Genomic DNA, 17,205 nt, shown 5'->3' on the forward strand with positions numbered 1-17,205 from the left:
TCTTAGACATGTCTGTTTACAAAAGGCCTACTACTATTCTCTATAAACACTACATGGATGTCACAATTAAATTTACCCCTTTTTTAAATAAATAAATGTATGGTAATTTAATAAAATAATCTGAAGCAACTCTATCAATATTCTGATGAAGAAGTGTTAGCAGGAAACCAATGCTTCAGTCCCATAACCAGCTGCCCTCAAAGTTTGTTGTTTTGTGGTTGGGCTTTTTTTTTTACTTTATTTTCCTAATTTGAGAAATATTGCATAGATAAGAAAGCAGATTAACCAAGCAAGATGTCACACAGTAAGCCATAAATGCCACATGGATTTAGAGGTTCGTAATTATTTCCTATAACTATCAGAAGGCCACCACACAGAGAGGCACTAGAAGCCAGTGGACCAGCAAACTTGTCTCTTTGTGCAAGTAAAAAAAGCCCAAGCAAATAACCCAAGAATAGACATTCAACTGAAAGGTAGTCCAAAGCAAAGAGAAATAGGCCCAATGTTTTAATTATAGACTGACAAAACGCAGCAGATTAACGAGAGCACAATAATATCCATCCTGACATTTAGCTTGGCCACTTTGAGAAATAGCTCCCACCCCCCCTTTATCACTGGGAAACTGCTTTCTGCTGATGTATCTTTCCATCAAGGCACAGGGGGAGATGGAGGGATGGGGGAAGATGAAAGATTATGTCATCTTCTCTTCATAACATGGACAAAGCTCTATTTGCATGTTAAAGATACTTTAAAGCTGGTCAAAAAAAACCCAGTGTGAGACGAGATTCTTATTCTAGGAGGTTATGCTAAATAAAAGTAACTTTTTGGAATTTATTTCCTTTTTTTTTTTTCAATATTTAAGATTTTTTTTTTTACATATTCCTTGAAAAAAAAAAATCAATAACCCCAGATAACACTAATGCTTACAACAGAGGATTAAGCAAGCACAGCAAACGCAAACAATTGCAGGAAGAGTGGACAGTGGAATTGCAATGCAAACAGTTTCCAAAATATACTTTTAATGTGTATAAGATACAGCTAATATTGGTAGCCTGGTAATCACAAGAAAATCCTGCAACATCACACTAAGTTGTTAACTTCATGGCATTTTTTTAGGGTGGGAAAATATAAACCAAGTTATTTTGATGGCTACAAGATAAGCTTCCCATTAATTAGAAAAATAAATTAAGGGAACAATAAAGGATTACTGAGTTTGTTTGCAAATCATCCACAACTCATTATTTCACGAACAGGCTTTGGGATGAATTAGTGTGTTGTCAAACAAATAAATACACTGTCTGATGACAGCTTTGCAGTATCTGCTGGATCAGTCTGCACCAATGTCTGGTTTGCATTCATTAAACATTCAAATTATTACCCCAGTTACCTGATTACAAGCAGCATTAGAGATCATATCAAAGTAGCATTCCTAGTTATTCCACCGAGCTCATGCCCAAGATGTTTATCTGCACAGCTTAAACATAATTTTATGGGGTTTTCCACTGCTACAACCAAACAGTGATTTTAAAGAATCTTTTTTTTTTTTTTGTGGTTTGCTTTGCAGCTTAATAATTATATATTGTTCTTTATGATAACCTCCAAAAAGCCAAACAGAAAAACCCTTTCTTTACAAATTTTGCCATTTTCCATTTAGTAAACAGATCTTTCTGTTTGGGCACCTGCACGCTCCGATGAAAGAAACACCATGAGCTACTTGTTTATTTGCCATTGTTTGTAGTATCTGTATGGAATCTCAAAAATTAAATTCCTTTCCCACTGATCCTGCCTTTAGCTGAGGAAAATGTTGATTCCTCCTCCTCCAACCACTTGCAACGCTGAAGATAACAAGAAAGTACCCACTGGTTGTATGAGCACTTCCTAAAGTACCCTTCAACCCAAGGGGATTTGATTTATAAAGATTGATCGTCCCTTAGTCATTGTCATTTTCCTGGAAGTTACAATGTTTACTAGACTAAATTGGGAAGGAACAGGAAATTAATACTGTTTTCCACGGATTACAAATTTTGAGTCTTGCCTAATAGATGTTCTGTTCTGAAAGAATTTCCTACTGTTCTGCAGAGAGCCAGCAGCTCTGCAAACAGCACTGCAGCAACAAGAGCTGCCCGTAAACGACAAGATCCTTTTGACACAGTAAGGCCATTCTGGGCAGAACTCAAAAAGCCCTGGGAAACAAAGCAACCACACGTTGTTCCCTACCTACAGAGCTGCAACTGTCAGGACTGCTGTTCCAGTAAGCTTTGTGGCATTGAGGCAGCTGAAAGTAAGGCTGAAAAAATCCATAAACAGAAGCAAAACAGGGGTAACTGCAAAGAAACACTTCTAAGGGTTCTGCTTCTTCAAGATGACACGTTAATGACACTGTAAATATTTTTTTTTCAGAGAACTGAAACAAAATTAACTTGTCAGAAAAGATCCATCAGGAAGTTGTTACCTAAGAAGCCAATATTCAGCTTCAAACCTCCAGGCTAGATGGCACATTTTAAATCTCTTTTCTTCACCTATGTTACAGTTTGAAAGAAGAAACTTAAACATTCTGGTAGTTCAACATATAAGTATGTTAGTAAACTATAAAAGTAATTAAAAGACATGTAAAACTAATGTTCAGTGATTTTAAAAAAAAAAATCTGTTTAAAACGCGGGATTATTTCCAGTAGGTAAATAGAACAGTAACATTAGGAAAATCTATCAGAAAAACCACAAGGCTGAATTAAGATCTAAAACTTAATTAAACTTTAAAACTCGGCTCCACTAGAGATGTCTTATTTAGAGCTGTGTGGTTCTAAGATCACTCATGAAAACATTCATATTGGTCTTGAATTGCTTACTGCTATTTAGTGTAAACAGAAGAAATTGAGTAGATGAAAATCAATAAAACATCAAGATTACTCTGAAAGGTCAAGTTGTTCCAAGGAAAAATGCCTTAGTCTAAGGCTGGTAAGAATTTTTGAAACAAATTTCTTGAAGGAATGATCAGTGTACACTAAATCCAGTCACTTAAAACACACCTCAGCTTGCCTGCAGCTCTGTTACAAAATCAATTAGAGATTTGTATTTTCCACTTTGGAGATTAAACTTGCTGTACTGGAATTGAAAAAATAAAAATAATAATAAAAAAAAAAGTCAATCACAGGAAAGTGACTTAATAAACCTATAAACCTCCATCCCACCAAACACTTTGACTGCTTCCTACCACATATGAGACTCCTTAGGAAAAACTGGAGCCTACCCATCCTTACTTTAAGAATGCCAGAAAGAGTTTTCTTTAATTCAGTTACTGCATTAAAAGCCAATCACAGCTCATCAGAATCCAGTCACCATAATTCAGGAATTCCTGTAGATCTAGCAAAATTCCAGCTTATTTTAAAGTAACAGAAATCAAATTAAAGAAAGTAAGGGTGCATAATAAACCCTCTCAGCAGTTGCCTCAATTTTTGTTCCAGATTTCTTACTTGGAACCATCCACACTGAGCACAGAGTTCCTCCTGATCCTCCTGTTCACACAGAGCAGTTTTACCTTGGTCTCTACTACCCTTTCCATGCTGACAACGTTTGATGACCAAAAGCACTTTAAAGCATAATTGCCAGTGTGCCTTAACCAAGCATTTCCCACAAAGCTGGGCATACTTACACTGAGTAACAACCAAACTGCCAAGCAATTACCTTTCTTTAACCACTCCTCAAGTAAAATTGTTTAAGAGCTGCCTCACATTTTTCATACTCAACATTCATTTCAAACAAATAAAAAAAAAAGTGGTCTATTAACTTAGACTTTCCTGCTGTCAACAGTTACAGTTTATAAAGCTGATGCCAAGAAATGGCTTGTCATAGACCTTATATGGCATTCCCAAAACCTCACTATATACATGTTCAAGCCACCCACTGGCATCAACTTTTATGATTCCAAGAACTGTTGTGCTTACTGGTGTTCCCTAAGAGTATTAAGGATTCTTCTTTCCATGACTATTTGCTCTTCCTTTCACAGTCCTACAGTCTGCACAGCCCACAAAACTCATTTGGGTGTTCTAAGAACTTAACATTAGACATCAGATGGTCCAAAAAGGCCCCACTTGCCAGGGGCTTGAAGCCCACCTGGAATGTTTGGCAGTTTTACATGAAGTTATACAGACTGTCACAGGCAATAAAATTTTCATTTTGACATTTCAATTTCACACTGCTTTATTCTGGAAAATTATTTTCACTCAAATTCAACTTTAGCACTGCAAATCCACAGTCTATAATGCAAAGGAAAAGAGAAACATTCCCTCTTATTCAGCTATAAATGCAAAATTTCCTATTTTTGCTTTGACAAAGATGCAGTCTTTTCCTATTTAGGAACATTTATGCCAAGTTCAAAATTCAAAAATGTACAGACCTCTGAGTAGCTTCTGCCAATAGGCTGGCTTTTTTTATTTTAAGCTTCCCCATCTCTAAATGCAATACCTAGAGACACTTATGAATGCAAAAGTTCTTTAAATAGGTTCTTGCCAATAAGCTTAACTAAACTCTAACAACAAAATAAGTACTAATTTTTAGTTATATGATCTGCATTGACCTATACATCTCATGATAAAGGAAGTAACAAGCAGTTTTCACATCTATTTTATGTTAGGCCAGGAAACACAAGAGAATTAAGACCATGGCTTCTTGAGGTGATCCTCAAGAATTCCTGAGGAAAAAAAACTGCTTTCCCTCTCCACTTCTTGAACTGCTTTCTAGTTCTTTGATCCTCATTCCACAGAAACCACTAAAGAACAGCAGAACTGGATTGTCCTGTTTATGCATAATTTCCATCACAAAAAAAACCCCAAAAAACCTTCCAGCTCCAAGTTTCCACTTAAGTAACAAATTGAGATTCCTAATTTCATTCTCATAAAACAATTCATAAAATGTTCAGCAATACAAAGGGACTGCTGACACCTTCTGGCCACTTGACATTCTGTCCAAAAACCAGGAGAATTTCCAAGAAAACATCTTTCATGCTTTCCCAGGCACTCAGGATCACATGAAGACTGAAGCTACACCGAGACTGCCATATGACAGCTCCTCACTTGGTTCACATTTCACCCACATCCATTCCCTGTCACAGAAACATCCAAAACAAACAGAGATCACCTCTCTGCCTGCCACGACTGTACCCAGATTTGGCTCAATTCCTCTTTTCCGTTTAGCTTTCACTCTAGGCATATTGCATCCAAGGAATCACTGCAACTGAATGCAACACTACACTCATGTTCAGAACAGAATCTACAGCAACAACAAATCCATATTGTATTGGATTAAAGAGCCAAACCTGCAACTTTTGCTTCTTCTTCTTCGGTTTAGTTTCCACTTCCAGCTCATCCTTTTGGGCCACATGTTGCTTCAGCTTTTTTCTTTTTTCTGCTTTCTTTTCTTTGTTTTCCACAATCATTTTCGGCATTCTAAAATGCTGTTCTGCAACAGAAAGGTTCAAAACCACAGTTAGAACCTTTTTTAATATTAAATGGCAGTCTCATATACAGACAGTTATACTATAATTACACTGGTATGGTAATTATTTGTGACTGCTTAACTGTGAAATGTACGTCTGCACTGAAATTTGGGTCATTTCGGAGAATTTTCATGTCTCCTTTAGGAATACATTGTAGTTAAGGCACTGTAAAACTCAAATGCCAGTCTCCTGTAGGAATCTCCACACCTTTTGTCTTCTGGGGCCCTGTTGTGGAAAATGCCTCAGTGAAATATGAATTCCCCATACTTGAGGCAGTGGTTTCTGCAGGTGACGACACACCACATTCAAACTGTTTGATCAACTGTCTACCTCAGGTAACACCAATGAGACCTCTCTCAACGCAAAATACATTCATGTGACTATTAGTCATCTCATTAATACACATCGGTGTGCACTCACAAGTAAGCCTAGTGGATTGCTACAGGGATTTAAGCCACTACTTCTGTTTAAACTGCACGGCTTTTTCTGTTTTCATACAGGTTAATGTGGTACAACTACGCTTGAAGAACTGTCTCATTAGCTTTAATTTTAGACTGACATACGGGCGAAGGAGTTGCAGAAAACACGGTTCTGAAACCAGGTCTAGTTGTAACTCCCTACTATTTCTTTGTGAGAAAATCGGATTTAAGTGGCTTTCCCCAGTTACCCCAACACTGTCACTTTCAGCGTCAGTTTCACTACACAGGCAACTGGCGTCTCAATCACAAATATTTACCTTGAAACACACTCTGAAATATAAAAGCAACCCACAAACCCATGTTGGGAGGTTCCCAACACGGCAGAAGCTGCCACAGGAGGGGTTTGGCACCTCAGTGACACCGGAGCCACACCTGGCACGTGTCGGGCACGGCCATGCTCTGGGCAGGAGGGCACCCCAAGGCCAGCCCCTACCCCCGGCTCCCCTGCACAGGACCCGGCTCCGCTTCATAACCAGCTCGCCCGGATTCGCTTCCCGACACGCGAACCCGGCTGCGAGTCCCCACACACCTGCCTGGTTCACATCCCAGCGCACACCCCCGGCTCCACCGCAGCCCACTCAGCCACCGCCACGCATGTGGCGTGGCCAGGCCGGGCCGGGCCGGGCCTCCCCGCCCCTCCCGCAGCTCCGGGCGGGCAGGGGGACCCCCGGAGGAGCCGCCGCCGCCACCCCGGGGGGACCCAGGGCTGCGGCCCCCACCCGTTCCCGCACGCACCTCCCGCAGCCGCCGCCTCGACACATTCAACTGAGCCCCACGCTGGCGCCGCCGCCCGCCCCCTGCCTCTCATTGGCTACGGGGACAGAACGGAGGCACCTGGTTGGCTTTCGGGCTGTCAATCACCTCGCTGGCCAATAGGGAGCCCCGCTCGGAGTTAAAGCGCCCACCAGGAACACGTGTGCCGAGGAACGCTCTACCGGCTTCTGGCGGCGCGCGTGACGCCATCTTCCCGCGCCGAGATCCGCCCGCAGCTCCGCCCTTTTGCCTGGGAGATTCCCAAAATCGGGACCGTCCCAGGGCCTCACCGGGATCCACCCTGACCGTGGCAGGGATCCACCTGCACCCTGCCTGCGATCCCCCATGCCCTGGCAGTGATCGTTCCGTGGCCTGGTAGGGACCCCCAGCGCCTGGCTGGGTTCACCCACGGCCTGACGGGGATCCCCGGGGTCTCACGGGATCCACCCACGGCCTGACGGGGATCCCCGGGGTCTCACGGGATCCACCCACGGCCTGATGGGGATCCCCGGGGTCTCACGGGATCCACCCACGGCCTGATGGGGATCCCCGGGGTCTCACGGGATCCACCCACGGCCTGATGGGGATCCCCGGGGCCTCACGGGATCCACCCACGGCCTGACGGGGATCCTGGGGCCTGGCAGCTCCCACCCCGCACTGTGGGACACGCGGTGGAAGCCAGCCCGGCGCTCCCCACACGAGTCGGGTGCCGCTGGTCACAGCAGGGTGGCGTGGGGGCTGTGGCCGCCGCTGATACACTGAGGTGTGGCTCTCTGGACAACGGCTGTGATCCCTTTGAGCCTGCAGATCCTAAAAGCCAGGTGCTAAAAGATCCTGAAGTCTGAGGCAGTGTTACCCGTGTCCCGATGGGCTCTGGTGGAATGCGTGGGAAGAGGCCAAGGGTGTGGTTTGACAGGACGAGAAAACACCTCCGAGGACAATTTCCAGGCAGCAAATTGGTTTCCATGCTTTCATTTTCTATAAATACCACATGCACAAACTTTTCCACCTACTCTTGGTAATTTAAGGGCCAGAATTTTTGCCACAAACACACACATAGATGACACATTTTTTAAAGGACAACCTGAGACAGCGTTGTTGCTCCCCTTTGCTTGGATCCCAGCAGCAGCTGAGATGCTGGATGTGGGAGCAGGTGGTGCTGGCAAACAAGTCCCTGTACCATTGGCAGGCATTGATGGGAAGAGGTAGCTTCTGCTTTCCTCCTCTTCCACCTCCTCCCCACACTGAGGTGCCCTCCCGTCCCCCTGCCACTGCTGCTGGGCTGGGAAAGCCTCTCTGCCCTGGGCTGTGTCCATGGAATCCCCTTCCCAAACCACCGGTGGGGTACATGGAACCAGTTAGAAATTATACACAAAAGATATAAAATGTATATAAAATACAGCAATGTGCTAGGGCTGAGTTAGGGCGCTGGCACACAGAGGATAAGCAGAGGGTGGTGGTACCTAAAACTGAAGTTGTAATTTAAGCTTTTGCTCCAATGTGGCTAGGGAAAGAATGTTTTCTATGTTTAGACTTCCTAAAATAAAGACTGTGTTATTGCATATCCTATTGTGACATCCTGTGGTTAAGCACAGTATTACAGATACTGTCACATCACAATCTTGGCTGCATGATTGCAAAAAATTAGATTATATGAACGTTGGAACTCATACCTATAGTACGTGTTCTGTTTGGCCAACTAGCTGTGATCTTCTCCAAAAAGACTTCTCTAGCATGAGAAATCACACTGGGCCAAACATTAATATGAGCTAGCACAGATACTTGTTCTGTGCTGGCCAGAAATTACATCTGTCCTTTCTTAGGAAAGGCCTATGACTCAAGGCATTGACTGTTCACATGCTGTCCCTGTGAAGGTCCATAAATCCACACTTCCTCCTTAGGAAGCATTCCAGCTCCAAGGATTAAACTTTTTAAAGAGAAGAGACACAACAGCCTTGGCACAACTGCAGTACCCCTCAAGGCTGTATGAAGCACATGCATTAACTGCACTTCTATCTCTTTCAGAATCAGCAAAGATTGTTTTTCCCAGGTCAAGGAACTCGGCATCCTCTGCAAGGTGCTCCTCCTCCCACCTCAGCAGCACTGGGCACTCACAGCTGCCAGGGATTGAAGGGGCTGCAATTACCCTCCAGTCAGTCCTAAGCCAGCACTCCAGCCCAGCAGCTCTGCATGCAGAGGAATGGCTCCAATGACACATGAAATTGAGGTCCTGACCCCCTGACACCATCTGTAAGCCCTGGCATTTTTCTCACAATTAGCTGGATGAGAGGCCTACTTAGATCCCATCTGGGGAATTAGCATTGTTCATTAACAGCACATTTCCATTTCATCAACCTACAATATTTCGGGCCTCCAGCTAAGCAGCTGGATACTCATGCAGTTTTAAAGAGCCTGGAGAGCTGATCAGGATAATAGATGGAGCATTATCTGTTATGACTGCATTTGTTCAAGCTTTTCAGGAAGACAGCAAGAGCAGCCTCCCTAAACAATGCTGTGTTTTGGCCTTATTCTCATTTCATGAGACACAGTTAATGCTACTTTCTCTGGCTTCCTTCTCTGCCTGAAACCACAAATATATCCCTGCAAATCTAGATTTCTGTCTAAGAGGCAATCCGTGTTGAAGAATTATACTGCACATGCCTCTGTGAGCACTAGCCTTCAGACAGGGCCTGAAAAAAAAAAAAAAAAAGAGGGTATAGCTTTATAAATAAAGTTCTTCCAATGACACTCAGAAACCAAGAGGAAGCTTATATAAACTCGCTTCACATTGATGTGAGGGATTGAGACATATGACACTAGCTTGTATTTCAGATTCTCATTTTGGGAGATTCCTAGTTCTGGCTTGGCCTGACCTAAGCAAAGCTGGCTGTATTTTGTACCAGTTGTAATCTTCCTCCTACTACCATCCCCCAGTTTACTATATCAAATATTTTTCATAGTATTGAAGTTCTTATTCCAAATATAGGAACAAATAACATTGGCTTGGAAAGGGTAACAGTTTATTGAATGCACACAAAATGATGATACAAAAATAAGTTAATTGCATAGAAATTTAAAGAGAGAGAGAAAAGATTAACTCTAAAATAAAGGTTTGATCCAGATGTGAAGAGCCTCTACTATCTGCACCTGAAAGACAAAAATGCACTGGTTACACAGCTCGAACTTCCAGTCACAAGGAGTTACAACATGCCAGGGAAGAGCTTGGGCCATTTAATGTAATTCAGGTGTCTGCTGTGCTTTCCTCAGCATTCTGATGACACACCATTTTTCCAAACTCACTGAGCAGGTGGGAGACCAAGCTGCAAATACAACAATTTGGTGTCCTCATGCTTGTGGGCTATGTGGCCACTTTAATCACTGTGGAGAAGCAGGGATTTACCTGTGCTGTCAGAGCCCCTGTGCTGCGCTCCCAACAGCATTTACAGGTCAGCTGCCAACTCTAGAGCAGTTAGAGGTGTGACAGTGGCACTGGTGACCGTGGGGACAGCAGCCAAGTCGTAAGAAATGTTTGCTTTTACTCCTTGTGCCACTGATACCTGTTGTGCTGACGATTCCCATTAGATGGCACTCCAATTGCTCCCGGGGACTTGAAGGTGGGCTGAGAGGCTCTCATCAGAGCTGCATATCTAGGAACAAATACAACCAGGCTCAGCACCCATGCACTCTGTAGTTCCACTCTTCCATCCAGTTTAATCATCTGCATCTGTCACACATCTCACACTCCTACTGCACAGAACAGTCAAGGTATGTCTGCCTGCAAGAAACAGATCTTTTATTAAAATTAAGTTTAAACTTGGCTTGTCAGGGTATTGATTATTCGTGGTTACTTCACGGTGCTGGACAGAGCTTTAGGATTCTAGTATTTGGAGCCAGATCTCAAAGGGTGCTTGAGTTGGCCAGCGATTATTCTCAATTAGGAGAGACTGACACAGGTAAGCTTGAAAATTCAGGAAAGCATTTGATAAGCCTTTTCTCTTGGCTCAGAAATTAAGGCTGACATTTCAGAAATTCAGCCTGAGATGCAAAGAGGAACTCATGGCTATTTTATTGAGATGACCTGTAGTTTCCAGAATTCCCTGTCTGTCTAAGCTCCCCACCAACCTGTGATACCAGCCCTGAAATCTCATCTTGAGCTGAAGTACCACAAGTACAGCTCACCCTGCCTTGGAGATGGGCTGGCTGCTCCCTCTGCAGTCGTGATCCAGAGGATGCCGGTGTTTGATGCAGAAGTTGCCACCACACTGTTCACAAACCACCTTCATCATCTCTTTCCTTTTGCAGCCTGGCTTTAAGCATTTGTTTGTGAAGATCTAAGTAAGAGAGGACAGGAAGTTGGCAATGTTTGCTTTCTCTGAGCAATGACCAAGTTAAAGCACAAATGTTCAAGTGCCCTTAGAGCTAAGATGAAGCAGAGCAAGTTTTTACACAGTCTGCTGCCAGAAGGCCCAGCTTCACAAGCATTAGGAAGAGAGTTTAGACTTCAGCAGCAGTTTTCTTACCTTCTGCTTTTGCTGTGCGGGATTGTATTTGCAGTCCTTATCTATGTGTGCTCCAACCACAATATCTGGGATTTCTCCCTTCTGCACTGGGATAGGTGTGTTACAGAGGGGACACACGGGGACCTGCACATTCTAAGAACACACAACACAGATCAGAATCACAGAATTACAGAATTGTTTAGGTTGAAATAGACCTTTAAGATAATCAAGTCCAACCCTATTTTTCTGTCTTTCCTCTTCTCTTACCCATAGGTGATAGAAGCATATTCCTAAGTGTTTCATGGTCTCATTTGCTAATGCTCTTAAAGATACACTTCACAACAGTAACTGCAAATCAATTTCCAAAAATCATGCAGACATGCTTTGCCAAATCAATTTGTAGCAACATATTTGGTAAATTGACTTTAAATATCCTTTTGGCTTTTCAGGAATTACAGCCTTTGAATACCTCAAAGCCCAAGTACAGGCCAGAGATCAAAGTTTGGCGCCACTTGTTCTATTTATTTCTTCTGTAGTTTCATGTTTGTTGTCCTTCAATTTACAGGACTTGGACTGCAGAAAATTTTAGACCACAATACATTGTTTAAAATATAAAGCACTCCTCTCTAAGGAGATGTACTATGAGAGAAAGAAACTAGAATCTATCAGTAGTGACCTCTGAAATGTCATGTTTCTATATATTTGAAATCTGGATGCATCATTAACTTGCATCTTGTGGTTCTCCCATCCACTTTTATTGAAACCACAGATGAAGGTTCAGAGCAGCCCTTATAAATGACTTAGCAATTTGCAGGGTGAATTACTGACTCACGTCATACAGGAACTCACTTTCTTGTAGGCAGAGCTGCACTTGTGGTCATCATAACGGATGTGATCTTTACAGAAGACTTCCCCACATGCGTCGCACTTCAGAGGAAGGAAATCTGGGAGAAGAATAAAAAAGAAAACAGATTTTCACAGCACAAAGTTAACAACTCCAAGGGTACGCACAAAAGGCTACAAATTCTAAAGAAATTTTTGTCTAGTCACAATCCAATTCTCTCTAAAGACATTAGATCATTCTTCACAAATATTAAAACTGAAAACCCAAGAGTGATAAGTTTTCCTCTTTTTATCTGCAGTGTAAGACAAACACAAGCCATAAGCACCTCAGGAGCTCCTCGAACACAGAAACCTTAGTAAGCAACTAGTCAAGAGCTAAGAGCTGAAGCACAAATCCAAAGCCCAGCTTCAAAAATAATTTTATTCACGAAAAGCCATCCCTTAGCAGTTTGACACACACAGCAACAACAGCTAGCACTCTTTCCCTAGACCTACTGAGGGGGCACTCCAGCAGCAGCACTGGTGCGTGCCACTACCCACAGCAGCCCTGTACAGCCTCGGGGGACAGGAGCGGCCCCCGGTACACGCCTTACCCCTCCGTGACGAGTCCACCCGCGCGGGCGCTGCTCGGCGACTTCAGCCCGGGGCTTCGGTCCGAGCCCGCACTTACCCAGCTGTTTGCAGGAGCGCTCGGAGCAGTGCTCGCCCAGCCACGGGAGCTCCATAGTGCGGCGGGACCCTCGCTCCGGGGATGGGAACACGAACACGGGCACGGACAAGGACGGGCACAGAGGAACGGGCGCAGCCGCTTTATCGGCTCCGGGCGCTGACTCAGCGCAGCCTCGTGCCGAGTCACGCTCCCGCCGCACGGCCGCCCCCGTGACGTCATGGCCGCCCGAGCCAATGGCGCGCCGCCGCCGCCGCCGCCTGCTGCGCGTGCCCGGCGGGCAGCCAATGGGAGGCCGGGGGGCGGCTGAGTCACGGCTGGGGGCGGGGCCTGGGGATGGGGGATGGGAATGGGGATGGAGGATGGGGGATGGGGGATGGGGATGGGGATGGGGATGGGGATGGGGATGGGGATGGGGATGGGGATGGGGGATGGGGATGGGGACGGGGACGGGGACGGGGGATGGGGATGGGGATGGGGATGGGGGATGGGGATGGGGATGGGGATGGGGATGGGGGATGGGGATGGGGATGGGGATGGGGGATGGGGATGGGGATGGGGATGGGGGATGGGGGATGGGGGATGGGGATTGGGGATTGGGGATGGGGACGGGGACGGGGACGGGGGATGGGGACGGGGGATGGGGACGGGGACGGGGGAAGGGGAATAGGGGGTGGGGACGGGGGATGGGGGATTGGGAATGGGGATTGGGGATTGGGGATGGGAATGATGGAGATGATGGGGACGGGGACGGGGGATGGGGAATAGGGGGTGGGGACGAGGGATGGGGGATTGGGAATGGGGATTGGGGATTGGGGATGGGGATGATGGAGATGATGGGGATGGAGATGGGGATGGAGATGATGGGGATGGGGATGGGGATGATGGAGATGATGGGAATGGGGATGAGGATGGGGATGAGCATGAGAATAGGGATGAGGGTGGGAATGGGGGTAAGGATGAGGGTGGGAATGGGGATGGGAATGGGAATGGGGATGGGAATGGGGATGGGGATTGGGGTGAGAAAGGACTTGGGGCAACAGGGCAAAGGGAAGGGCATGCAGTTGAGTTCAGGGTGGAGGTGAGACGGGTTGGTAATGAAGGCAAGGGCTCTCCAGCTTCCGCAAGGCATCACATCCACAAGCATTGCTGCTGCTGTGAGTTCCCTGTTGTGCAGGTGCCCAAAGGGGTCAGAGTGCAGGGCTGTCATAGCCATGGGACACATGTGGGAGAAGGACACAGTAAAGCCCACGTCGGACTGGGATCACTGGAGTGCCATAGCCCTTTGCCACTGCCATTCTTATTTCGGTTTTTCGTCACAGCTTCAGCTGCTGCACCATCCCTCTGGATTGCAATGCTTAAATTATGGTACTTCTGAACTTCAAAATAAATTCAGAGAGCTTAATGAGAGCTCTGTCACAGCAGGCTGGTGCTCAGGGCCCTGCTGCAGGACTTCAGCATGGGCTAAACTGGTCAGGGTGGACAAGCTGCAATGGTTTGAGTGGACTGTGCTAACTGGTTTGGGTGGACAAGCCTCAGCTGTAGCTGTGGGTTTGCACAAGTCAACCAGAAACTTTCCCACCTGGTCTCTGTTTTTAAATGCTTGTCTCACTTTGGCAAGGCACCTTGAGATCAAGGTGTATTTTAGAAATGCTGATCTTGGAGGTGTGTGACAATACTGGCTTCACACGGAACAGAGGAGGACTATTGATTTCATGACATTTGCTACAGGATTGAGAAATGACAAAGTGTTGTTCTGCCCCTGCTCTCCCTGGAAAACACCTGACTCTGCTGTAGTGCATGACTCAGATGCAGAGTGGAGCCATGAGGTCGAAGGGGCGCGTTAGGATTGCATGTGCTGACTGCCCGCACAGGCCACTTTGCGCTGTTAAACTCTGGGAATGGCATGTGCCACTCCTCCACCTTCCACGTCACCCTCCAACGTGGCACTCGTGACTCCTGCTGTGCGTGCCAGCTGACAGCCAACCCACTTGGAGCACTTCCCTGCTGGATTAAATGATACCATGTCATCGGCTAGACACTCTTCCCACTCTTCAATTAATTTTCTCTCCTGAACCCATAAGATTACCAAATCTCCTCATGTAAACCCTTACTCCACAGAACAGCTGTGCTGACAGAGCACTGGGTTCTGCCACACATCTTTGGTTTGTGAAGGGCAGGCTCTGATTCCACCTCCTCCACTGTGGCGTTTGATGCAAAGCCTGGTGCTCTCAAGCCCAGGGAGAGCTCTGGGTGTTCTTTAGTGCTCCTTTTGGACACAGACATGCCTGGCGCTCGATGATACAATCCTGCAGCATCTTCCACCAGGGTTCTTTGGCCAGTGGCCTGTGATTAAAAAGACTTCATTTGCCTGGGCTGAGCCAGATCCCTGGTGTGTGCCAGGGGACAGCCAGAGTATAGCACTCTCCTCTGTTTCTTTTGTTCTTCTGACTTGGTTGGTTCTGGCAGTTTGGGACGGGTGAATTTTAAAAAGGAAGAGGAAACAGCAAAAAATACCCAAATACAAATAGGAAGAGAAAGTCTAGTTATCCAAGGTGCTTCAAGAGCTTGGCTCTATTATGTATCAGCTTCCTTACACGATTTACACAACTCAAAAACTTGGGAGGTGCAAAAAAACCCCACATCCTGCAGAGCTCACAGGCTGATTTGTTTCATACAAAACACCTACCCAGTACCTGAGAGGAGTGGGAGGCCAGTGATCTCCCTGGGAAGGCTTGCCAAAAAGTAATGGGGTGAGCTAAGCAGAGAGGAAGAGGCTGGTGTCTTCCCTGGCTGGCTGAGAGTGCCCTGCAGACTGGAGAGCCGCTGCCAAAGGGATCATGTTTTGTGGTGGAGAAGGGAGGAGTTTGCTTATGGATAACAACAGAAATGGCTCTGCGCAGATTAGATGCTCTTAAGGAAGACTGTAAATCCCAAGTCTGGAAACCCACATAGTACAGGCAGCCGTCTTAATAGAAATGAGGATTAGAAATTAGCTGAGGTCTTTAGTGATATTTTTAGAAGGTTGCTCCTGACAGGTTAGGCTGCTGAGAACCAGAGGAAAGTGCCAAACCCTGTATTACTTGGGAAGGGATCACACAGTGCAGTGTGTGATTAGAGGCTGGCTAGCTTAGCGACAAGGGGGATAGGTGCGTTAGGGCTGATTCGGGAGGAATTAGCAAGGGAAATTGCTTGGGAAGCAGAATTTGATTAGGGGCAGCCAACGTGGATTTGTGAAAGGAAAGCTATGTGTAACTAACTTGCTGGAGTCTGGGGGAGGCACCGTTCCCCGGCAGCCTGTGGAGTGTTAGTTTTACATAACCTGATCTGCAAAGGGAAGGCCTGGCCCCTTTGCTACCAGAATGGTGACACTGGGTGGAATGGATGGGGATCACCTCCCTCCCCTGTGTCTGCACAGACTCTCTGCCTCCTCTTTCCCCATCCATCCCTTCTACTTCCTTTCTAGCTTTCATGGGAGGAGGCCTATTGCTTTTCCCCGTGTCCCATACTCTTCTCTTTGTCTTTCCCTTCCTCTCCATCCAGTCCACGGGACTGCCTCTTGTTGGGGTATTAAACATTACTATGCACCCCACCACACCAGCATGGTCTGCCTTAGGACCCACATTGCATCCTAAAGGGGGGATAAAAGGCTTCTGAAGAGAACATTCATGGGACAGCAGGGGAACAACTGTCCAACATCACTGCCAGATACAGACATGACACAGATGAGGAGCCAGGGATGTGGTTCCATCCTGTCTCTCAGATCAGGGTCTGTCCCCTTCCCACCACCCTGGGTTATGACAGCACAGCACAGAGATGCCCATGGCCAAGACAACCAGGTCCATCCACCTCCTCTCTGCCTTGTGTGCTCCAATCTCCTCCCAGCACTGTCCAGAAGACACAGATGAGTCCACTGTCCCTGGTGGCTCCAAGGCCACCTCGTGCAGTCCTTCTGCACCAGCATCCTGCTTGTTGCTCCAGCTGCAGAGCCACCGCTGTGGCATTAACATTCCAGTGACTCCAGCTCTCATTTGCCTTTTCCAGGCCTCTGAACTCCAATCCAAATGTCCTGCTTTTCAGCTCATAATTTCCTACCAGGCTCTTAAAACTGAATTTTATTTTTATTGCAATGACCCTGTGGTGCTGCCAGATCCCTCTGTGGAGGAGACATGACATCTCCATTACATAGCTCAGATAAGTGTCTTAAAGAGACCACACACAAAGGAACCTAATGGTACCTATTTTTATTAGGTTTATTACAGGAGGGGAAGTAAAGCAGTCCGATCTCCCCACAGGATACTCCGTTAACAGCAGCAGACAGAGAGGAGAGATCTGTGGAGGCGGATCAGTTTTCCAAGAATATTAGCTACTGCTGCTCTAAAATTAGAGTCTAGGGAGAGCAGACAGGTTGACATAATTGAAAGGGCTGTCTTATGGGATGACATAGTTAAACGAGTCCATGATCAGCTTTAG

General features: G+C 46.0%; 2 protein-coding genes across 6 annotated transcripts in view; both read right to left on the bottom strand.

Moving 5' to 3' along the window:
• Positions 1–6,744, bottom strand: part of CHLSN (cholesin) — a 120,509-nt gene extending 113,765 nt beyond the window's left edge. Inside the window, exons 1-2 of the mRNA XM_082292051.1 lie at positions 6,706–6,744; positions 5,312–5,454 (exon numbers count right to left, since the gene is read on the bottom strand). Of these exons, the coding sequence (XP_082148177.1) occupies positions 5,312–5,440 (129 nt within the window). The 5' untranslated portion in view covers positions 5,441–5,454; positions 6,706–6,744. The remainder of the gene's footprint in view (positions 1–5,311; positions 5,455–6,705) is intronic.
• Positions 6,745–9,721: 2,977 nt separating this feature from the next.
• ZFAND2A (zinc finger AN1-type containing 2A) lies at positions 9,722–12,885 on the bottom strand. Of its 5 annotated transcripts, none has more exons than XR_014226854.1 (6): positions 12,736–12,885; positions 12,072–12,166; positions 11,244–11,375; positions 10,903–11,054; positions 10,124–10,370; positions 9,722–9,870 (listed from the first exon to the last, which is right to left on the bottom strand). XR_014226854.1 is itself a non-coding variant. In XM_082291918.1 (6 exons), exons 1-6 carry the CDS (start codon positions 12,788–12,790, stop codon positions 9,861–9,863), a joined length of 534 nt encoding a protein of 177 aa, XP_082148044.1. In that variant the 5' UTR covers positions 12,791–12,885; the 3' UTR covers positions 9,722–9,860. The 5 variants fall into 5 exon arrangements, 3 of the variants coding, with proteins under 3 accessions (XP_082148044.1, XP_082148043.1, XP_082148045.1); XR_014226855.1 differs by having other exon boundaries at positions 10,281–10,498; XM_082291918.1 differs by having other exon boundaries at positions 10,281–10,370.
• Between the last annotated feature and the right edge of the window lie 4,320 nt (positions 12,886–17,205).

Source organism: Coloeus monedula (genome assembly GCF_965178545.1).
Source record: "Coloeus monedula genome assembly, chromosome: 16".
NCBI lineage: Eukaryota > Metazoa > Chordata > Aves > Passeriformes > Corvidae > Coloeus > Coloeus monedula.

What these genes read in the sequence shown, in the direction of transcription:
- ZFAND2A (XM_082291917.1), bottom strand. Translation starts at nt 12,790, where the DNA reads ATGGAGCTCCCGTGGCTGGGCGAGCACTGCTCCGAGCGCTCCTGCAAA. An exon ending in GCAGCTCTGCCTACAAGAAA is followed by an intron (nt 11,376 to 12,071) that starts GTGAGTTCCTGT and finishes GTGTGTTCTTAG; the next exon opens with AATGTGCAGGTCCCCGTGTG. An exon ending in CAGCCCATCTCCAAGGCAGG is followed by an intron (nt 10,371 to 10,902) that starts GTGAGCTGTACT and finishes ATTTGTTCCTAG; the next exon opens with ATATGCAGCTCTGATGAGAG.